This window comes from Saimiri boliviensis, chromosome 2, assembly GCF_048565385.1.
Source record: "Saimiri boliviensis isolate mSaiBol1 chromosome 2, mSaiBol1.pri, whole genome shotgun sequence".
Taxonomy (NCBI): domain Eukaryota; kingdom Metazoa; phylum Chordata; class Mammalia; order Primates; family Cebidae; genus Saimiri; species Saimiri boliviensis.
The window spans coordinates 29,599,224-29,623,305 of record NC_133450.1 but is presented as its reverse complement, the minus strand read 5'-3'; the positions used below and the strand labels follow the sequence as shown (position 1 = coordinate 29,623,305).

The following is a 24,082-nucleotide window of genomic DNA, read 5'->3' as shown; positions in this document are numbered from 1 at the left end:
ATTCATCTTCTAAATAAGTATCTCATTCTAAAATATTCCACGGCCTAGCTCTCTCACTTCTATTTTTAGTGTTCCACCTGTCACTGTCTTTAAAATTTAATTCAAACAATATTGGTTTTAAAATGTTTTTCATTTACTCTTTTGTCTTTTTCATGCTAAATTTGCTGGAACTTCTTTGAAAAGGTGAAAACTGAAATTCAAATACAGCCATGTAATTACTTAATTTGTGAGAGTAAGACTCACAGCAGAGTTCTATCCCAGAATGTGGTATCATAAGGCCACTCGTGTAGGTTATTAGATTCTGCCCTCAATAATTTTTTTTAAAATTTTCTTTTAGAGACAGTGGTCTTTTAGAAACAGCGACTCAATGATTTTTTTTTTTTTAAATTTTCTTTTAGAGACTCTCACTCTATTGCCGATGCTGAAATGCAGTGGTATGATTATAGCTCCCAGCACCCTCAAAGGCTCAAGTGATCATCCCATCTCAGCCTCCCAAGTAGCTGATACTACAGGCTCACACCACCATACCCAGCTAATTTATTGTTATTATTATTTTGTTTTGAGATGGAGTCTCATACTGTCAACCAGGCTGGAGTGCCATGGCACCATCTTGGGTCACTGCAACCTCTGCCTCCTGCGTTCAAGTGATTCTCATGCCTCAGCCTCTCCAATAGGTGGGATTATAGGCACATGTCACCACACCTGGCTAATTTTTGTGTTTTTAGTAAAGATGGGGTTTCACCATGTTGCCCAGGCTGGTCTTAAACTCCTGACCTCAGGTGATCCTCTCACCTCGGCCTCCCAAAGTGCTGGGATTACAGGCATAAGCCATTGTGCCCCACCTTATTATTTTTTGTAGAGATGGAGTCTCACTCTGTTGCCCAGGCTGGTCTCAAACTCCTGGGCTCAAGCAATCTTCCTGCCTCAGTTTCCCAAAGCCCTGGGATTACAGACATGAGCCATTGCACCTGGCCCAATAACTATTTTTGTTATGGTTGAGCTTTCCATCAGTAACTTTCCTCAGAAATTGATAACAAAGAGAAGCTAATTTTTAGATGCTTTAGTTAAGGCAATATATTAGTTGAGTTCTTTACAATTAAAATGCCATAGGAAATTCCTTTGGGATATTTGGCAAAACAAATTCGGTTCAGAGAAAAGTACATGTTGAAAAATTTTGTACATATGTATATTTTCTGGGGAGTTAGTTTTTAGGTTTTTTTTCCAAACTTCCAAAGATGCGGTTTACCCAGAAAGTGTTAAGAACCGCTGCTTATAGCATTAAATGAACTAGTTATGCAACTGGTTAGCATACTGAGCATACAGTAAAAACTCAACAAATGTTAATACTGAGTACTGCTGTGTGCAAGGGAAGAGTGGAAGGGAAATGATGTCAAATAATTAGCCAGAGGCTGAATCATGTAAGATTTTATGGAGCATGGTAGATATACACTGACAGATTTAGCTGGGGGAACTTTAAGCTGGAGAGTGACATGAACTGATTGACATTTTAAAAAATCAATACTGGCCACTTCATGGAGAATAGATTTGAGGGCGTGAAGGAGAAAGGATAAGAATGGGAGCAGAGAGATCTGTCGAGAGGCTGTTGAAGTAATCCAGGAAAGAAGTGATGGTTCCTTGGATTATTTGATTTCAGGGCGTATTTTGAAGGTAGAAACAACTAGATTTACTGGTAGATTGGTTATGGAAGGGTGAAGGAAAAGAAAGTATGAAGGATGATATCTGGGTTTTTTATTTGAGAATTGGGGTTTATGGTAGTGCTATTTCTTGATATGGGAGAAGATTGGATTGAGGGAATATGGTTTTGAAGATAATTAGGTTTAAGTGGGGTTTCTTTGTTTGTTTGTGGGTTTTTTTTTTTTTTAGACAGAGTCTTGCTCTGTCGTCCAGACTGGTGTATAGTGGCACCATCTTGGCTCATTGCAACATCTGCCTCTCAGGTTCAAGTGATTCTTCTGCCTCAGCCTCCCAAGTAGCTGGGATTACAGATGTCTGCCACCATACTTGGCTAATTTTTGTATTTTTAGCAGAGACGGGTTTTTACCATGTTGTCCAGGCTGGTCTTCAACTCCTGACCTCAGGTGGTCTACCCACCTCGGCCTCCCAAAGTGCTAGGATTACAGGCGTGAGCCACTGCACCGGGCCGTTTTATATTTTGTTTTGTTTTTTTTTTGAGACAAAGTGTGGCTCTATCACCCAGGCTGGAGTGCAGCTACATGACCTTACTGCAACCTCGGCATCCGGACTTAAGCCATCCTCCTACCTCAGCCTCCCAAGTAGCTGAGACTACGGGCTGATACCACCATACCTGGCTAATTTTTTAATTTTTTGTAGAGATCAGTTTTCATCATGTTGGCCAGGCTGGTCTTGATCTCTTGACCTCGTGATCCACCCGCCTCAGCCTCCCAAAGTGCTGGGATTACAGGCTTGAGCCACCGCGCCCAGCCAATTTTTTTGTATTTTTTTAGTACAGACGGAGTTTCACCATGTTGCCCAGGCTCGTCTTGAACTTCTGACCTCATGATCCACCTGCCTCAGCCTCCCAAAGTGCTGGGATTACAAGCGTGAGCCACCACGCCTGGCCAGTTTTTTATATTTGTAAATAGAGAGGGATTCAAGTAAACATTTGGACATAAACCTTTGTAGTTATTTAGAAAGATTGGGACTAGAAATATAAATATGGAACCATTGGCATGCAGATGAAGGTAAAATCCTGATGTTGAAATAGGAGAGTTCCCTGACTCTAGAACATATGACAGGAGTGTGGCTTGTCTGTCTGCACTCAAACCTCTTGTGGGAGTGGGAACATGCAGACGGGCAGGTGTAGGAGTCAGGGCAAATGCTTTTAGGCTCCAGACCCACAGTAGCATCTAGGAGTGGGTGCCTGTGACTCCCAAAGCCCAAGTGGGCTTTTTTTTTTTTTTTTTTTTTGAGATGGGGTCTCACTCTGTTGCCCAGGCTGGAGTGCAGTGGTATGGTGTTGGCTTACTGCAACCTGTGCTTCCCAAGTTCAAGTGATTCTCCTACCTCAGCCTCCCCAGTAGCTAGGACTTCAGGCATGTGCCACCACGCCTAACTAATTTTTGTAGTTTTGGTAGAGACAGGGTTTCATCATGTTGGCCAGGCTGGTCTTGAACTCCTGTCCTCAAGTGATCCACCTGCCTTGGCCTCCCAAAGTGCTGGGATTACAGGCATGAGCCACCACGCCTGGCCAGTGCACTCTTAGCTTTGCTGTCTGCAGATGCTTAAGTGTTAAGCCACTCAATGCCCTCTTGGTACCCAGGTCCTTGTCTGTGTCCAGGAAGAATCAGGTCGCACACAGACTTGAAGGATGGTGAATGCAGGGGTTTTACTGAGTGGTGGAGGTGGCTCTCAGCGGGATGGATGAGGAGCTGGAAAGGGGATGGAGTGGGAAGATGATCTTCCCTTGGAGTTTGGCCATTCAGCCTCCAATCCTCTCTTACCATCCTTAGTCAAACTCCTCTGGGCATTCAGATACTCCTCTTCTTTCTGATGTTCTGTTCTGCAGTTCTTCTGCCCTTCTGTTCATCTCCTTGTAGAGCCTGAGGTTTGGGGTTTATATGCATATGGAATAGTGGGACATGGTGGGCCAAAAGGCAACTTTTGGGCATGAAAACAGGAATGCCTGTTCCCATTTCAGGCTGCAGGTTTGCAGGCTTGAGGGTGGGGCTTTTGCTGGGAAACCACCCTCTTCTACCCAGTATTTCCCTGTCTCCTGTTCGTATCAATTTATGGGACTAAGTGAGTTAGAGAGTAGGATGGGGCCTTAGAGGAAAAAGAAAAGGAAAAAGGAAAGTCAATGAAGTAGGAGAGAAACCAGCATAGTAGCTTTATAGAAGCTGGGAGTAGTGTTTCAAGGAAAATGGTATGTGTTTGCTTCAAAGAGGTCACATAAGACAAAACAGGCCGGGTATGGTGGCTCATGGCTGTAATGCCAGCACTTTGGGAGGCCTAGGTGGGTGGATCACCTGAGGTCAGGAGTTCGAGACAGCCTGGCCAACATGGCAAAATCCTGGCTCTACTAAAAATACAAAAATTAGCCTGGCATGGTGGCACCCGCCTGCAATCCCAGCTACTCAGGAGGCTGAGGCAGGAGAGAATCGCTTTATCCTGGGAGGCAGAGGTTGCAGTGAGCCGAGATCGCACCATTGCACTCGCGGAGGTTGCAGTGAGCCGAGATCGCACCATTGCACTCTAGCCTGGGAGAGAAGAGCGAAACTCTATCTAAAAAAAAAAGAAAGAAAAAAAGACAGAACAGAGAAGTGACCACTGTTTTGGCAACATAGGTCATAGATGCCTTGACAACAGCAGTTTATATGTATGTAGGGACAAAAGCCTGATTGTTGTACGTTGAGAGAGAGTGATGTGAGGAAGTAGAGACAGTAGAAAAGACATTGCAAGAACTTTTGCTGTGAAGAGGGTATGGAAGAGGTCATGGATCGAGAGAGGGATTTTGGTCTTTTCCTTTCTTTATTTTTTTTGAGACCAAGTCTTGCTCTTTCACCAGGCTAGAGTGCAGTGGCATGATCTCGTCTCACTGCAACCTCTGACTCCCTGGTTCAAGCTGTTCTCCTGCCTCAGCCTCCCCAGTAGCTGGGATTATAGGCACGTACCACCATACCCAGCTAATTTTTGTATTTTTAGTAGAGACAGGATTTCACCATGTTGGCCAGGATGGTCTTGATCTTCTGACCTTGTGATTCGCCCGCCTTGGCCTCCCAAAGTGCTGGGATTACAGGTGTGAGCCACCACGCCCGACCTTTTTTTTTTTTTTTTTTTTTTTAAAAGCAGTGTTTTACTTTGTCATCCAGGCTGGAGTACAGTGGGAAACAGCTCACTTTAGCTTCAGCCTGCCAGGCTCAAGTGATTCTCTGACCTCAGCTTCCTGAGCAGCTGGGACTATAGGAGCATGCCATCATGCCCAGCAGGGTTTCACTGTGTTGCCCAGGCTGGTCTTTTTTTTTCTTTCTTCCCAGATGGAGTCTTGCTCTGTCACCCAGGCTGGAGTGCAGTGGTGCAATCTCGGCTCACTGCAACCTCTGTCCCCCGGGGTTCAAGTGATTCTCCTGCCTCAGCCTCCTGAGTAGCTGGGATGGATTAAAGGCTCCTGCCACCATACCCAGCTAATTTTCCAGGCTGGTCTTGAACTCCTGAGCTCAAGCCTCAGCCTCCCAAAGTGCTGGGATTATAGGTATGAGCCACCCCACCTGCCCTGAGGTTGTTATTTTGTTTTGTTTTGTTTTGTTTTGTTTTTTTGAGATGGAGTCTCACTCTGTTGCCCAGGCTGGAGTGCAGTGGCATGATCTCAGCCCACTGCAACCTCCATCTCCAGGGTTTAAGTGATTCTTCTGCCTCAGCCTTCCAAGTAGCTGAGACCACAGACACGTGCCACCACACCCAGCTAATTTTTGTATTTTTAGTAGAGACGGAGTTTCACTATATTGGCCAAGCTGGTCACAAATTCCTGACTTCGTGATCTTGGCCTCCCAAAGTGCTGGGCTTACAGGCATGAGCCACTGCACCAGGTCCTGTTTATTTTTTTTAAGCACAGAAATTGTGCAACAGGCTTGCTACTGAGCATAAGCCTAGAGAAGGTAGAAACTGATGCATGAGAAAGATGATATTCAAATGATGTCCTTGACAAAGCAAGAAGAGATGGCATCTAGAGTGCTAACAGAAGAGTCTGTTTTATGGAAGGAGGAACACTTAATTCTTTGTAACTGGAGGAAAGCACAGGAGTATGAGTGAAGATGCAGGTGGGTTCATTGATACTCATTTTTCTTAACACCCCTGATAAAATATTCCTTCTATTCATAGTTTGAAAGAGTGAAGTTTGGTAAGGGAGAGTGATTTATTTGTATTCTATCACGGACCAGTGGCATCCATAGTTATAGAACTCATATCTCTAGACTTCCAGGTGAGTGTTACAGTTTATGTTCTTTGAGATTGAAGTGTCCTATAAATTAATGTGTTTTCTGTCTTCTTGGTTCATCTGGATGTTTTGTTCTAGGGACAGATTTGGAAGCATCTTTGCTAAGTTTTGAAAAACTTGACCGTGCCTCACCAGATCTTTGGCCAGAACAATGTAAGTTTTTGCTTTCTTTAAATCAGAGTCAATGCAGGAGAAACAATGCTCCTTGGGAGATTTTTAAAGAGTTATCATTTATTCTGTAAATTTTTATTTATTTTGAATCTATTCAAATTTAGCAGTGGGGGGTTGTATACCAACCTTAGTGACATTAATGTTAAGTTGTGATAACTGGCTGAGCCTGGTGGCTCAAGTCTGTAATCCCAGCACTTTGGGAGGCTGAGTTGGGAGGATCACCTGAGATCAGGAGTTTGAGACCAGCATGGCCAACATGGCAAACCCTATCTCAACTAAAAAAAATACAAATATTGGCTGGGTGTGGTGGTACATGCCTATAATCCCAGCTATTTGGGAGGCTGAGGTATGAGAATCTTTTGAACCCAGGAGGTGGAGGCTGCCATGAGCAGACTGTGCCACTGTACTTCAGGCTGGGTGACAGAGTGAGACTCTGTCTCAAAAAAAAAAAAAGTTCTGCTAACTCACTACCATTGGATCAGCTTGAAGCATTATCATTTAACTTAAATGATTAAAGTTTTATTTTATTTAAAAGAGAAGAGACTGAAGTCCAGTGTTAAGAATAGCTGTTTGCTGGTTTAATATTTTTGGAACACAGTGTGACTCAGAGAATAAGAAGCCTTTAAACAATAATAATTATTTTGTTTTGAGCCATAGTCTTGCTCTTTTGCCCAGGGCTAGAGTGCAGTGGTGCACTCAGCTCACTGCAGCCTCTGCCTCATGGGTTCAAGCGGATCTCCTGCCTCAGCTTCCTAAGTATCTGGGACTATAGGCACGTGCCACCACATCCAACTAATTTTTGGTATTTTTAGTAGAGATGGGGTTTCACCATGTTGGCCAGGCTAGTCTTGATCTCTTGACCTCGTGATCCAGCCTGCCTCAGCTTCCCAAAGTGTTGGGATTACAGGCGTGAGCCACCTGCTTGGCCTACTTCATTCTTTTAAATGTATTCCATTGTATAGATATACTATAGTTTATGTATTCATACATTATTTGGAAACTTAAGTTATGTCTGGTTTTTTGTTTTTTTTTTTTGATTTGAGCCAGGATTTCACTGTGTCACCCAGGCTTTATGCAGTGGTTTGATCACAGCTGACTACAGCCTCAACTTCCTGGGCTCAAGTGATCCTCTCACTTCAGCCTCCTCAGTAGCTAGGACTACAGGCATGTGCCACCACAACCAGCTATTTAAAATTTTTTCTTTTGTAGAGACAGGGTCTCACTATGTTGTCCAGACTAGTCGCAGGCTCCTGGGCTCAGGTTGTCTTTCTACCTTGGCCTCCCAGAGTGCTGGGATTACAGGTGTAAGCCACTGTGCCCGGGCTATTAATCTAGTTTTTGATTTTACAGTTTATCAGTGAATACCCCTGTACACATACCTTTGTATACATGGAAGAGGATACCTGTATGAAGGCCCTTTTCCTCACATACTAGCCAGTATTAGATGTTACTAATCTATTACTTTTATTTTGCATTTCCTTTTTGGTGAGATTGAACATTATCTTTTTTTTTTTTTTTTTTTTTTTTTTGAGATGCAGTCTTGCTCTGTCGCCAGATTGGAGTGCAGTGGCTCAATCTCAGCTCACTGCAGCCTCTGCCTCTTGGGTTCAAGCAATTCTCTTGCCTTAGCCTCCCGAGTAGCTGGGACTACAGGCGAACACCGCCATGTCTGGCTAATTTTTTGTATTTTAGTAGAGACAAGGTTTCACCGTATTGCCCATGCTGGTCTCAAACTGAGCTCAGGCAATCCACCCAACTCGGCCTCCCAAAGTGCTGGGATTATAGGCATGAGCCACCGCACCTGGCCCACAGTACTTTTTTTAAAAAAATTGTATTTTAATTATTTTTTTTTTTAGAAACAGAGTCTCATTCTGTCACCCAAGCTAAAGTGCAATGGCATGATGATAGCTTACTACAGCCTCCAACTCCTGAGTTCAAGCCATCCTCCTGCCTTAGCTTCCTGAGTAGCTAGGACTATAGGTGTACATTACCATGCCCAACTAATTTTTTTTTTTTTTTTTTTTTTTGAGACAGGGTCTTGCTCTGTTGCTCAGGTTAGAGTGCAGAGGTGTGATCATGGCTCACTGCAGCCTCAACTTCTTGGGTTCAAGCCTCCCGAGTAGCTAGGACTACAGGTGCACATCACTATGCCTGGCTAAGTTTTGTATTTTTTGTAGAGACAGTGTTTCACTATATTGCCCAGGCTGGTCTCCAATTCCTGAGCTCAAGTGATTCATCTGCTTCAACCTCCCAAAGTGCTGGGATTACAGACATGAGCCACCGCACCTGGCCTAGTTTTTTTATTTTTTGTAGAGACTGGAGTCTTGCCTTCTTGCCCAGGCTGATCTTCAGGTGGTCCTCCTGCCTTGGCTTTCCGAAATGCCCAGCCCTGATGTTTATTTTTCTGCCTTTTAATGTGACTCTTTGGGTGAGAAATTTAGATAAATAAAATTGGATTGACAGAACAGCACCTCTAAAAAGGCAGTTTATTCTTTCTGGTAAGAGATACTATATCTTAGCACCCTCCCAACCAGCTAACTCCTGGTTCTTCAAAGTTCAGTTTAGGCATTGTTTTCTCTGAAAAGCTTTTTATGCCCCTGGGTCTGACTTAGCTTTCCATTTTTTGTCTTCCCATAGCCTTGGCATCTTTCTTTGAGTGCTGAAATAGTATTATAGTTATTGGTTTATTCTCTCTCTTCTAAACTGTAAGAAAACAGACAAAGCTGTTTTCTTATTATTTGAATCCTCTATGCCTGAGCAGTCATACTTATTGAATAAATAATGTGGTGTTTTTCTTTTTAGTACCAGGTGTTGCTGAATTTGCAGCTTCCTTCAAGAGTGTAAGTAATATCCCTTATCTACTGAGATCTATCCAAAGTTTCGCTCCTGGGTAAAAGCTTAGCTCTCTCTTCTTTATTTTATTTTTCTATTTATGACAGAGTCTCACTCATCGCCTAGCTAGGAGTGCAGTGGTGTGATCTCGGCTTACTGCAACTTCCACTTAACCAGGTTCAAGCAATTATCTTGTCTCAGACTCCTAAGTAGCTGGGATTACAGGCACCCACCACTATGCCTAGCTAATTTTTGCATTTTTAGTAGAGACAGAGTTCACCGTGTTTGCCAGGCTGGTCTCGAACACCTGACCTCAAGTGATCTGCCCACCTTGGCCTCCCAAAGTGCTGGATTACAGGTATGAGCCACTGTACCCAGCCTTTTAAAATTTTTTGTGGAGATGAGTTCTCACTATGTTTCCCAGGCTTGTTTTGAACTTCTGGGTTTAAGCTATCCTCCTGCTTCAGCCTTTCATAGTGTTAGGATTACAGGGGTAAGCCAACATAGCTGGCTTTTTTTAAATGTGAAAAATGGGGAGAATAATAACTACTTTATAGAGTTGATTGGAGGTAAATGACACGATGCATGTAAAGTGTTTTGCTTGTCACATAATTAGTACATTTTAATTTTAAAAAAAGAGAAGGACACAAAGCTGAAATAATGTTTCTCAACCCTACCTTTTGTGTATAACAGAATCATTGACATGCAGCTATGGAGCTCTTGAAAAATACACTGTAATAAATGAGCACCAAGAGAAAAAAATAAATTAATTTAAAAAAAAGAAAAACACATGTGAGGAGTCCCTTGCTCTACTTTTTCCACTGGACCCTTCCCTACCCCTCATATTCTAAATCATTATGTCTGGGGTGTGGCCAAGGCATTTATATATTATATATTATATGTAATATATAATAATATATTTAAATGCATTTGTATATAAATTATATATAAATAAGTGCACCCCAGGCTGGGTGACAGGGCAACACTTTTTTCTGAGACAGAGTGTTGCCCTGTCACCCAGGCTGGAGTGCAATGGCATGATCTTGGCTCACTGCAACCTCTGCCTCCCTAGTTCAAATAATTCTCCTGCCTCAGCTCAGCCTGCCAAGTAGCTGGGATTACAGATGCATGCCACCACGCCTGGCTAATTTTTTGTATCTTTAGTAGAGATGGGGTTTCACCATGCTGGCCAGGCTGGTCTCGAACTCCTGACATCAGGTGATCCGCCGGTCCCGGCCTCCCAAAGTGCTGGGATTGCAGGTGTGAGCCACCATGCCTAGCCTGGCATTTATATTTTTAAAAGTTGCATAGGTGATTCTGGTGTGCAACTAGCATTAAACTGCTGACCCAAAGTTATTCTAAGAATGTGCTTTCTTTCATAGTTCTAAGTTCACTTTCATACATGAAAAATTGTAAAATTTTGAAGTTTTCTAAAACCTCTACAAATAAAATTGTGAAATTCCTAGTGATGACCATTCCAGACTTCTCTCACTCAAATGAGGATTTTCTCATTCTTGATTCGTCATTGAATCTTCTCCTATGCCGTAGAATGTTACTTACTGATTAGTGTTTCAAACATTTGAATTGGAGGCTTTCACCAGAACTGAATTTCAAGTAATTTTTTTTCATTGCTATGCTAACTTGTTAGGTATAAATCAGTAATAGTGGTCATACTTAGTCTCCCACAATAATTTCTCTGAGACTGACTTTAAAGATGAGCCATATTTTTTACAGTAACTATTTGTAGGCCATATCTAAACCTGGAGAAATCCAGATTTTTGAAATTGTAATCTGCCAGTATTTTCAAACAACTTGAAGACTATGTGACAAGCTACATTTCTTCTTCGTTTTCTTTTTTTTTTTTTTTTTTGAGACAGAGTAATACTCTCACCCAGACTGGAGTACAGTGGCACAATCTTGGTTCACTGCAACCTCTACCTCCCATGTTCAAGAGGTTCAGGCAATTCTGGTGCCTCAGCCTCCCAAGTAGCTAGGATTCATTACAGGTGTGTGCCACTGCACTTAGCTTTTTTTTTTTTTTTTTTTTTTTTTTTTTTTTTTTGCATTTTTAATAGAGACAGGATTTCCCCATGTTGGCCAGGCTGGTTTCGAACTCCTGACTCCTGACGTCAAGTAATCTGCCCACCTGAGCAGCCACCACATCTGGCCCAGGCTACATTTTTTTGTAATAATAATAGGGTTTTGGGCAGGTGTGGTGGTTCACACCTGTAATCCCAGCACTTTGGGAGGTCGAGGAGGGTGGATCATGAGGTTAAGAGATCGAGACCATCCTGGCTAACACGGTGAAACCTGTTTCTACCAAAGATACAAAAAAATTAGCTGGGCATGGTGGCATGTGCCTGTAGTCCCAGCTACTTGGGAGGCTGAGGCAGGAGAACTGCTTGAACCTGGAAGGCAGAGGTTGCAGTGAGCCAAGATTGTGCCATTGCACTCTAACTTGGGCAACAGAGTGAGATCTGTCTAAAAAAAAAAAAAGAATAGTAGGGTCTCTTCACACTTTTTTGTATCTTATACATAATGGATATATATATATTTTTGACAGCCTATTACTAGTTCTCCACCCAAATGGATGGCTGAGATAGAACGTGATGACATCGACATGTTGAAAGGTAAGTGATGCTGGTGGATCACTTTAACTGGTTATTTATGTTTTTCCATAAACTGCTTCTCCATTTTTTTTTCTATTTCCTTACAAGTATTTTTGGCTTCAGACTTCTCATTTAACCCTCCTTATTTGTAGTTTTTCATGTCTGCAATGCCTTTCTCTACCGTTTCCATGTGTAGAAATCCTGCCAATTCAAGACTCAGTCATAGTGAGTTCTGCTGGGGCTGCCAAATTCTTCCAATGTGAACTTAAATTTATATAACATAGTTAACAAATAGCTCTAACAAATGTTTTCATTTAATTATCATAAGGGTCCTGTGAATTGGGTATGATGATACTCAGAGTTCGTAAGTTAACCAAAATAGAATGAGTTAAAATTTGGCTGGGGGTAGTGGCTCATGCCTATAATCCCAGCACTTTGGGAGGCCTAGGGGGGCAGATCTCCCGAGGTCAGGAGTTTGAGACCAGCCTGACCAACATAATGAAACCCCGTCTTTACTAAAAATACAAAAAACCAGGCATGGTGGCAGGCTCCTGTAATCCCAGCTACTCTGGAGGCTGAGGCAGGCGAATTCACTTGAACCTGGGAGATGGAGGTTGCAGTGAGCCGAGATTACTCCACTGTACTCCAGTCTGGGTGACAGAGCAAGACTCTGTCTCAAAAAATTAAAAATAAAAAGTTAAAACTGATTTTAAACTGATTATTTAAACTGATTTTTTTTTTTTTTTTTGAGATGAGACTCTCTCTCTCCTGTCACCCAGGCTGGAGTGCAGTGGCTCGATCTCAGCTCACTGCATCCTCTGCCTCCCAGGTTCAAGAGATTGTCTTGCTTCAGCCTCCTGAGTAGCTGGGACTAATAGGTGCCCACCACCATGCCCAGCTAATTTTCACATTTTTAGTAGAAACGGGGTTTCGCCATGTTGGCCAGGCTGGTCTTGAGCTCCTCATCTCCAGTGATCCACCTGCCTCGGTCTCCCAAAGCACCGGGATTACAGGCATGAGCCACCACACCCAGCCTAAACTTTGATCTTTTAAGTATAGTCTCTTTCCATTATAACACAAGTGCCTTATTTAAAATTTACTGCTATATATTGTTGTCAGTACGATTAAATGACAACCTCTTAGTGGGTTAAGACCTATTTTTAATTTTTTTATCCCATCAATTTCTTCGATAAAGAATACTATAAGTAGTGAATATTGTTGCTTGATAAATGATTTGAAACTCAACCACAAAGTGGAAATTTAAATTAAAAAACATTAATTTTCCATTATTTTGCCCTACTTTATTTATTTTATCATCCTTCTGGTGATAAGATTCATGATGATTGTGAAGTAATAGACTGAAATTGAGGTAAAAACCTGGGATTCTTGAGGTATTTAAACAGCTGAACATACCAAGAAAGTCTACTTATGCTAGGTATAGATAATGACTGTGGCATGATAAATGGGATTAAAAAAACACCTTTATTTGATTTTAGAAGTAATTCATTGTTCTTTATGAAATACTTAAATGCAGATTCCCTCCTCCAGCCATGGAAAAATTAAGTCTCAAGGGCATCTCAGGTTCATTTTTCTAATGTTTCAAACTGACATTTATGTAATATCTCATCAGCATGTATTTCTTAAGCAACTTTAAGTGGGGGATCACAGCATTATGTTCTATGCAAACTGACCTGTGTCTTAAAAGGAATTAGGAGGCCGGGCGCGGTGGCTCAAGCCTATAATCCCAGCACTTTGGGAGGCCAAGGCGGGTGGATCACGAGGTCGAGAAATCGAGACCATCCTGGTCAACACGGTGAAACCCCGTCTCTACTAAAAACACAAAAAACTAGCTGGGCATGGTGGCGCGTGCCTGTAATCCCAGCTACTCGGGAGGCTGAGGCAGGAGAATTGCCTGAACCCAGGAGGCGGAGGTTGCAGTGAGCCGAGATCGCACCATTGCACTCCAGCCTGGGTAACAAGAGCGAAACTCCATCTCAAAAAAAAAAAAAAAAAGGAATTAGGTGCTATTTAAATAAAAATTCAGTAAAGAGCTGGGCGCGGTGGCTCAAGCCTGTAATCCCAGCACTTTGGGAGGCTGAGGCGTGTGGATCATGAGGTCGAGAGATCGAGACCATCCTGGTCAACATGGTGAAACCCCGTCTCTACTAAAAATACAAAAAATTAGCTGGGCATGGTGGCACGTGCCTGTAATCCCAGCTACTCAGGAGGCTGAGGCAGGAGAATTACCTGAACCCAGGAGGCGGAGGTTGCGGTGAGCCGAGATCGCGCCATTGCACTCCAGCCTGGGTAACAAGAGCAAAACTCCGTCTCAAAAAAAAAAAAAAAAAAAAATTCAGGAAAAAAAATTTTTAAGTATTATCTTTTTTTTTTTTTTTTTTGTAGGTGACTGGAGTTTTTTTATTACTCAGTCTCCTCGAGAATTCAGGGATCAGGATTTTTAAGGATAATTTGGTGGGTTGTGGGGACAGTGAGTTGGGAGTGCTGATTGATTGGCCCAGAGATGAAATCATGGGGAGTCAAAGCTGCCCGCTTGCGCTGAATGAGTTCCTGGGTTGGGGCCACAAGATCAGATGAACCAGTTTATTGTTCTGGGTGGTACCAGCTGATCCATCAAATTCCAGGCCCGCAAAATATCTTAAAATGCAGAAACACCCAGTAGCAAAACTGCCATTGCAGAATTGTAACTGAGATGGTGAAAGAGATCTGACCTAACCAACTCTATCTTGCTCCTAACCTCCAACAGTATGCTGTCTTTTTACTTAGTAAACTAATGAAACAGTTTCACTCTTGTTGCCCAGGCTGGAGTGCAGTGGCATGATCTTGGCTCACTGCAACTTCTGCCTCCTGGGTTCAAGTGATTCTCCTGCCTCAGCCTCCCAAGTAGCTGTGATTACAGGCATGGACCACCACACCCGGCTAATTTTGTATTTTTAGTAGAGACGGGGTTTCTCCAAGTTGGTCGGGCTGGTCTTGAACTCCCGACCTCAGGTGATCCACCCACCTTGGCCTCCCAGAGTGCTGGGATTACAGGCTTGAGCCACCTCGCCCAGCTGTAAACTGAAAGATTTTAATAGGAATTTGGTTTGAAGGGAAAGTTTAGATTTTTATTTAGTCTTTGTTTTCTAAACTTAGGGAAATAGGAAATAGTAAGTGTTTTGTTGCTACTTATTGTAAGTCGAAATAATGTGGACTTAAAATTGACAGTTGAGACAATGTCCATTTTGCTAGATAAGATCGGTCTTCAAGGCTTTTTTAATGCTATATCAAAAGACAGGGTTTTACATTTTAAGGGTGTATTCCAAATGAATGTTACAAATAATGTTTCCTGAGGATGAAACACTTAATTTGTTATTTTCTTTTTTTTTATTTATTTGAGAAGGGGGTGAAACACTTAATTTGTTATTTTATTTGTATATTAAATAATGTTTTATTTTTACATTAAATAATATTTCCTGAGGATAAAACACTTAATTTGTTATTTTATTTTTTTTGAGAAGGATGAAACAATTTGTTATTTTATTTTTTCTTTTTTTGAGAAGGATGAAACACTTAATCTGTTATTTTATTTTTTCTTTTTTTATTTTATTTGCTCTGTCACCCAGACTGTAGTGGAGTGGTGCCATATGGCTCACTGCAGCCTTGACCTCCTGGGCTCAAGTGATCCTCCCACCCAGCCTCCTGTGTAACTGGGACTACAGGCATACACCACCACACCCAGCATTTTTTTTTTTTTTGAGAGGAAGTCTTACTCTGTCACCCAGTCTGGAATGAATGCAGCAGCACAATCTTGGCTCACTCCAATATCCACTTCCTGGGTCTAAGTGATTCCCCTGCCTCAGCCTCTGAGCAGCTGGGGTTTCAGGTGCCCGCCACTACACTCAATCTAATTTTTGTATTTTAGTAGAGATGGGGTTTCGCCAGGTCTCTACTAAAATACAAAATAGTCTGGTCTTGAACTCCTGACCTTGTGATCTGCCTGCCTCGGCCTCCCAAAGTACTGGGATTACAGGCCTGTGCCACAGCACCTGCCTTTTTTTTTTTTTGAAATGGAGTCTCTCTTTGTCTCCTAGGCTGGAGTGCAGTGGTGCAATCTCAGCTCACTGCAATCTCTGTCTCTGGGTTTCAAGTTATTCTCCTGCTTCACCTTCCCGAGTACCTGGGACTACAGGTACCTGCCACCATGCCCAGCTAATTTTTGTATATATATATATATATATTTTTTTTTTAGACGGAGTTTCGCTCTTGTTACCCAGGCTGGAGTGCAATGGCGCAATCTCGGCTCACCTCAACCTCCGCCTCCTGGGTTCAGGCAATTCTCCTGCCTCAGCCTCCTGAGTAGCTGGGATTACAGGCACGCGCCACCATGCCCAGCTAATTTTTTGTATTTTTTAGTAGAGATGGGGTTTCACCATGTTGACCAGGATGGTCTCAATCTCTCGACCTTGTGACCCACCCGCCTCGGCCTCCCAAAGTGCTGGGATTACAGGTGTGAGCCATGGCACCCGGCCTAATTTTTGTATTTTTAGTAGAGACAGAGTTTCACCAGGTTGGCCAGGCTGGTCTCGAACCCCTAACCTCAGGTGATCCACCTGCTTTGGCCTCCCAAAGTGCTGGGATTACAGGTGTGAGCCACCATGCCTGGCTGAATTTTTGTATTATTTTTGTACAGGTGAGGTATATCGTCCAGGCTGGTCTTGAGCTCCTGGGCTCAAGCGATTCTCTTGCCTTAGCCTCCCAAGTAGCTAGGACTGCAGGCATGTGGTACTGTGCTCAGCTAATTTTGTTTTTATGCTAATTCTTTTCTTATTAAGTGAGTAAGCCTCTCTGAAGAATTTTGCAATAGTGGAAAAATTCCCTGGTGTGTGTGTGTGTGTGTGTGTGTGTGTGTGTGCATGTGTGCCTGCGTGCGTGCATGCGTGTGTGTGTGAGAAGATTGGGGGAGGAGTTACGGATCCACTTTCTACTTACTCAATGGGAATTAAGCTTGAAAACTTCTATAACAGGAATTCCCAACCCAAATGAATTGCTGCTAGAGAAGAGTAGAAAGAAATGATGTTGAAATAAATGATTCTATTTCAGAACTGGGGAGTCTCACCACGGCTAATTTGATGGAGAAGGTACGAGGCCTACAGAACCTAGCCTATCAGCTGGGGCTGGATGAGTGTGAGTACCCCGATCACATTTGTTCAGGGTTATGTGCTGTGTATTCCACAGTGAGTTCCAGTTATAATTCAGAAAGTATATTAGGGAAAAGAGAAGCATTCTGAAGGTAAGAAGTCAATGTAATTCATTGACTTTTTATGGTCGAGTGTGGTGGAATAATTACTGGATTTACTAGGTAACAAATGATTTTTCTTTATACAGTAAAAGTACATTGAAATCCTTTCAACTTATTATCTCTTTTTTAAATAGACAGAGTCTTATATGTTGCCTAGGCTGGTCTCTGACTCCTGGGCTAAAGTGATCCTTCTGTCTTAGCCTCTGAAGTAGCTGGGACTACAAAAGTGTACCACCATGTCTGTGTAATTTTAAAAGTTTTCTGTAGAGACAGAGTTTCACTATATTGCCCAGGCTGGTCTTGAACTCCTGGGTTTAAGTGATCCTCTCATTTCAGCCTTCATAAGTGCTGAAATTATAGGCGTGAACCACTGTGCCCAAACTATATTTTACTTTACAAATTTAAGGCTGGCTGCAGTGGCTCATGCCTGTAAATCCCAGCGCTTTGGGAGGCCCTGGTGGGTGGATCACTTGAGGTCAGGAGTTCTAAACCAGCCTGGCCAACATAGTGAAACTCTGTATCTACGAAAAATACAAAAATTAGCTGGGTGTGATGTTACATGCCTGTAATCCCAGCTACTCAGGAGGCTGAGACTGGAGAATCACTTAAACCCGGGAGGTGGAGGTTGCAGTTAGTCAAGATTGTGCTACTGCACTCCAGCCTGGGCAATAGAGTGAGACTTGTCTCAAAAAAAAAAAAAAAAAATTAATGTAAAATTTCTAATTTTCAACTAACAGTTGTCACTCCCTTAGACCTCTTTTTTTTTTTTTTTTTTTTTGAGACAGAGTCTTGTTCTGTCACCCAGGCTGGAGTGCAGTGGCACGACGCAACCTCTGCCTCCTGAGTTTAAGCAATTCTCCTGCCTTGGCCTCCTGAGTAGCTGGGACTTGGCATGTGTCACCATGCCCAGCTAATTTTTGGTATTTTTCAAAGAGATGGGTTTTTACGGTGTTAGCCAGGATTGTCTCAATCTCCTGACCTTGTGATCCACCCACCTTGGCCTCCCAAAGTGCTGGGATTACAGGCATGAGCCACTGCGCCTGCTCCTGACTGTTGTCTTAGACCTCTTGATCCTTTATTTCTGTTACTGTCTCAGCAGTTGGCTTTCTTTTACCAAGAAAACGTTTTTGAATTGATTATGGAATCAAGAAATAGAGAACAGCAAACCGCTTCGAGATATGGTTGTTAGCTGGTCTGCTAAGTTCACTCATTCGTACCTAACTCTTCTCTATATACCAGTAATTTATTTCTTATGATTAAAGTTTATACCTTGGCAGAATTACTAGTTACCATGTATGTCATGGACCTTCTTGATTTATAATGAAAAGGCAAATCTGTGATTAGTACATTAATGAATGTGAGACTTTCATAGTTGATTTTGTTCCTTGGTTTTGTTTCTAGCTTTGGGTAATAAATGCTGTAAGATCAAGGCTTTATCTCTTTGTGTCAGTGTTTTTCAATGAAGTAAATCTTATGCTTGTTGTATCAAGAAGATGCTATATTACCAAATTTGTCAGCAGTGTTATCTATAGTTGTAGCTGAAATTATAGTCCCTCTAATTAAAGTTTCTTTTTTTCTGCTTTCCTACTGAGAAAGGTAATGAAGAGTGAACGGAATAATGACCCATGGCCCAGCATCAATAATCAACATGTAGCCAATCTTGTTTTACTCCTATAGCTACTTTAAAGCAAATTCCAGGCATCATATTACCCCATCATCGAGTAACTTTGTATGCATTTTCAGAAGACAGAGACTCTTTCTTTTTTTGTTTTTTTGTTTTGTTTTGAGACGGAGTCCCACTCTGTGACCCAGGCTAGAGTTCAGTGGCACAATCTTGGCACACGGCAACCTCCATCTCCTGGGTTCAAGCGATTTTCCTCCTTCAGCGTCTCAAGTAGCTGGGACTGTTGGCATGCGCCACCATGTCTGGCTGATTTTTGCATTTTTAGTAGAGATGGGGTTTACCATGGTGGCCAAGCTGGTCTCAAACTCCTTACCTCAAATAATATGTCCACTTTGGCCTCTCAAAGTGCTGGGATTACAAGCATGAGCCCTGTGCCTGGCCTGGTTTTTTTTTTTTTTTTTTTTTCCTTCAGGAACACTGGCACAAAATATAAGTTGTTGTTGTTGTTGTTGTTGTTGTTGTTGTTGTTAAGAGACTGGGTTTTTCTATATTGCCTAGGTGGGACTTGAGTTCCTGTGCACAAGCGATCATCGCACCTCAGCTTCCTGAGTAGCTGGGACTACAGGCACATACCATTGTACCCAGCTACTGTTATTTTTAAAAAATATAACCATAGTTTCATTATTATGCATAAAAATTTTTAACAAACTTGTTTAATATCATAAAATAGCCAATTAGGGTTTAGATTTCTCTAGTTGACTCATAAATATCTTTATACAGTTCATTTGTTTGAGTTTGGGTCTAAATAAAGTTCATATACTTACAGTATTTGGTATGTCTCTGAAATCTTTTTTAGTCTTTCATAGTTCCACCTGCATTTTATTTTCCCTTGTCATTTGTTAAACCTACTCATTTGTTCTGTAGATTTTTCAAAATTCTGGGTTGTGTTGATTACAGCTCTGTGGTGGAGCTTAATATGTTTACTTATCCTTTTTATTTCCTGATAGTTAGATCTAGAAACTTACACAGATACAAGCTTGTTTTTTTTGTTTTTTGTTTTTTGTTTTTAATTTTGGCAAGAATATTTCATAGGTGGTATTGGGTACGTTTTGTATGCTGGTCTTTCTTTTTGTGATGTTAAGATTAATAGTTGATGGTTTCTAGATCTAACAGGAAATAAAAAAGGATAGGTGAACATATTAAGCTCTACCACAGGGATGTAATAAAGAAAACCCAGAATTTGAACAATCTACAGAGGAAATGACTAGTTTTAACAAATGAGAAAGGGAAATAAAATGCAGGTGGAACTATGACAATCAGATTTATTCATTGTAATATTCTTCATCAGTCTTATACCTAGAGTAGCAGGCTTTGATCACAGTCTAGATTTACTATTTTGTTATATGTTGCAAGGTAGTAATATTCTAAAAGTCATTTCTCTTATTGGCTAGAATTTTTCTAAAAAGGACTTTATCTTATCAACTGTTTGGTTACCTTGAAAACTGTTCCTACTGGCATGACGGGTTAAATGATTCTTTTTCTTTCTTTATTGTTTTTCAGAATAATGAGTTTGTTCCCTAAGCATCAGTGAAGTTTATTTTAATGGCTTTCAACAGAATCAAAAACTTGGTGTGGCGTTTGTTATTTTTTTAAAATCTACGCAGTTAAAGCCATTATTACTGCTGTTTGTATTTCTAAAAACTTAAGGCTTTGGGGGTGGAGATTTGAAGTCATTTAATTCAGCCACCTTCAGCACTAAACCAGAACCATACAAGAGAAATGCTTGTTTCTGCCAAATGAGTCCCATAAGCATAGCTGAGATTTTTCAAAATTATCTTCTAGTTCAAAATTTGGTGTTATTTCAATTTTTGTAGCAGTGCTTTGCAACTCAATGCCATTTTCCTTGACCGTCGTGAATTTAGCTGACATGAAATAGTTTTAAAATTTAGAATTAGAAACAATAACATTGATGTGTATTGAACTTCTTAGATATAGTCTCTTTGTTTTATTGTGCGTAGTATATTTGCATAAGAACAAGATTTTTTTTTGTCCTTACAGATAATTCATCTACTTAGGGGTTGGCTTTTACTTGACACCCTAATCTGATGTTTCAATGTCTAAATCCTCTTTCCTGCATTAATTGATTGAGAGGATGACATGGATGAAAAATAAGCAGTAGGAACTGATGAATCCCCAAGGACCAGTGATCCTGTTTTTATGCAAATATCTGCACTGATAAAGATGATGGAAAGAAAAAAAAGTGCAAAAAATATTTGTCCTCAAAACATGATTGTTTGTCACTTCCCAAGAAAATTGTTAAATGCTAATGTAGAAATTATAAGAACCTTCAAGGGCTGATAGTAACTAGGTTTTGTCTTTTGGAAGATGAACGCTACCCTTTGAATTGGTACATGATTATGCCTCAGATAACTCTTTTTGTGTGGAAAGTTTGGAATGCATTAACTCTTCTTATAGGCATCTGTAGCCTCTCAGATGATTGAGGCCCCTTGGCTTGATTGAGCAGTTAATTTATATGAAATTACCTTGAAATATATTTTAAAAAGTAAAATTTTGCCTTAGCATATAAAGAATTCCATTTCTATAATTTCCATCTGAGCTCAGAGTCCTCCCACTTTTACAGGAACTATGTCGCAGTCACCTTCTAGCTGGTCCCTCTGCCTCTCAACTACTCTATTCCAGTCTGCCTTGTTATTGCTGCCACATTATTTTTCTGTTTGTTTTTTTTGAGATGATTTCTCACTCTCGTTCAGGCTGGAGTGCCATGACATTATCATGGCTCACTGCAGCTCAAACTCCAGGGATCCTCCCACCTCAGCCTCCCAAGTAGCTGGGACTACAGGTGCAATGCCATCATATCCAGCTTTTTTTTTTTTTTTTTTTTTTTTTTTTAATATAATTTGTAGAGACGAGGTCTGTGTCTCCTAGATTGGTCTTGAACTCCTGGGCTCAAGCAATCTTCCCTCCTTGGCCTCCAAAAGTGCTAGAATTACAGGCATGAACCACCACGCCTACTCTCGCCTGATTTTTTTTTTTTTTTTTAATTGAGGCAGTGCCTTGCTTTGTCTCCCAGGCTGCAGTGCAGTGGTGCAACCTCCGCTCACTACAACCTCTGCTCACTACAACCTCCGCCTCCCGGGTTCAAGTGATTCTCCTGCCTCAGCCTCTCGAGTAGCTGGGACTGCAGGCGCGTGCTACAATGCCCGGCTAATTTTTTGTATTTTTAGTAGAGAGGAGGTTTCACCACGTTAGCCAGGATGGTCTTGATCTCCTGACCTCGGCCCCTTTTTAAAATATTTTTAGTAGAGGCAGGGTTTCACTGTGTTGGCCAGGGTGGTCTCAAATTCCTGTCCTCAAGTGATTCACCTGCCTGGCCTCCCAAAGTGCTGGTATTACAGGTGTGAGTCGCTGTGCCCAGCCACGGCCTTATTTTTTGAGGTACATTTGCTTCTCTTTGTGTTTTGCTCATAAATCATTGGTACTACTTCATTACCTATAGGATAAAATTTAGGCTCCATAGTATGACATTCAAAATCCTTTGCACTCCGGTCCTTGCCAGATTACTCTAGCCTTCTTACTCATCCCTTTCCAAAACACATGCACTATCTCTATCTAAAGCTTCTGGAAACTGTTCGTTTTCTGGGTAGTTGGTGTTTTAGTGATGAGAATATTTGAAGGTCTTATAATGTCTGGAGTGTCTTCTCTTATGACAGTGGGTAGTTAACAACACAGAGTAAATACAGTGTGAAACTCGTTGATGATGGCTTGGTTTATCTTCTGCTTGAATCCTACTCCATCACTATTATTACCTGGGTATGGTCCTGATTTAGACCACAAGTTTCAAAACTACATTGCTTTCTTTATTCCTAAGAACCATTGTCATGAATCCTATTGAATTTAGTTGTCAGCAGTCTCACTCTTTCTGGAATACTTCCCTATCTTCTTAGTTCTACTCACGCTATTTCTTTTTCTCAGTAAGGTATCCTTCTATCAGCCTTTTCTTTTCATCCTCGATTTAGAAAGTGAGTGCTCTCTGTGGCCCCTCAGATTACCCCTAGAGCAGTTTGGTTGTTTGATTTGTAGGGTGCCTTTATTGTTCTTCTTAGAGACTTTTGGTACATGTCTTGGTCCTTGGATTGATTGTAACTTTTTTTTTTTTTTTGAGACAGAATCTCGCTCTGTTGCCAGGTGCCAGGCTGGAGTGCAGTGGCGCGATCTTGGCTCACGGCAACCTCTGCCTCCCGGATTCAAGCAAATCTCCTGCCTCAGCCTCCCGAGTAGCTGGCACTACAGGCGTGTGCCACCATGCCCAGCTAATTTTTGTATTTTTTTTTTTTTAGTAGAGATGGGGTTTTACCATGTTGGTCAGGATGGTCTCAATCTCTTGACCTCGTGATCCACCCACCTCGGCCTCCCAAAGTGCTGGGATTACAGGCGTGAGCCACCATACCTGGCCTGATTGTAACTTTTTAAGATAAGAATTATATTTTTGCCTTTTTAGCCATAGCTCATAGATTTTCTCCCCATCTCTGAAGACCACAAACTAGTTAGTAGTCATGCAAATGACCTGCTTACAATCTTTGAAATATTTTTAAATAAAATGTGAAAATTGGGAAAACGGGATTATATCATTTGAAATTAGGGCTAAACCTTGGAGCTCTGATGCATTTGGGTTTTTTTTTTTTTTTTGTAACGGCTTTACTGAGATGTAATTCACATAGTCTATGATTCACCCATTTATAGTATGCAATTCGATGGTGTTTGTGTTTGCAGTCACCACCATGACCAATTTTAAAACATTTTTTATCCCCTGAAAAACCTGTACCTGTTAACAGTCACTCCCCATTACTTCCCAAACTCCCCAGACCTAGGCTGTTATTTACTGACTTCATGTTTCTATGAATTTGCCTAGTCTGGACATTTTATATAAATGAAATCATATAATACGTGGTTTCTTGTGACTGGATTCTTTCTTTTAAGATAATGTTTTCGGTGTTCAATTATGTTATAACATGTATCAGTGCTTTATTTCTTTTTATGACTGAATAATATTCCATTTTATAAATACTCCATATTGTATTTATCTACCTGGTGATGGGGGCATTTGAGTTGTTTTCACTACTTGGCTACTACAAATAATGCTGCTGTGAACATTCAGGTTCAGCTGAAACAGAAATTTCTGTGTAAACATGTTTTCATTTTCTTAAGTTTATAACTAGAGGTGGAATTTCTGGATCATGTGGTAACTCTATGTCTGATCTTTTGAAGAACTGTCAGAATATTTTCCAAACTGGCTGAACCATTTTACATTCCCACAAGCAGTGTGTAAGGGTTCCAGTTTTCTCACACCCTTGCTAATATTTATTTATTTTTTTAAAAAAATTATTATCATGTCCATCATAGAGGGTGTGAAGTAGTGTCTCATTGTGGTTTGAATTTGCATTTGTCTAGTAATAATGGTGTTGAGCATGTTTTCATGTGCTTATTGACCAGTTGTATATCTTCTTTGGAGAACTATCAATTCAGATCCTTTGCTTATTTGTAAATTGGATTGTTTG

The 24,082-nt window shown here is 41.3% G+C and overlaps 1 protein-coding gene across 5 annotated transcripts in view; it reads left to right on the top strand.

Annotated features, from left to right (window-relative positions):
* The window catches only part of LIN52 (lin-52 DREAM MuvB core complex component), a 129,188-nt gene that overhangs the window by 2,720 nt on the left and 102,386 nt on the right, over window positions 1–24,082 (top strand). For 3 of the 5 annotated variants that reach the window (XM_003924535.3, XM_074392984.1, XM_074392986.1), the window contains exons 2-5: window positions 6,050–6,124; window positions 8,945–8,982; window positions 11,538–11,604; window positions 16,684–16,767. In XM_003924535.3, coding sequence (XP_003924584.2) covers window positions 6,050–6,124; window positions 8,945–8,982; window positions 11,538–11,604; window positions 16,684–16,767 — 264 coding nt within the window. Of the gene's footprint in view, window positions 1–6,049; window positions 6,125–8,944; window positions 8,983–11,537; window positions 11,605–16,683; window positions 22,523–24,082 lie in introns of those variants that run through there. The other 2 variants (XM_074392985.1, XM_074392983.1) reach the window with 2 other exon arrangements.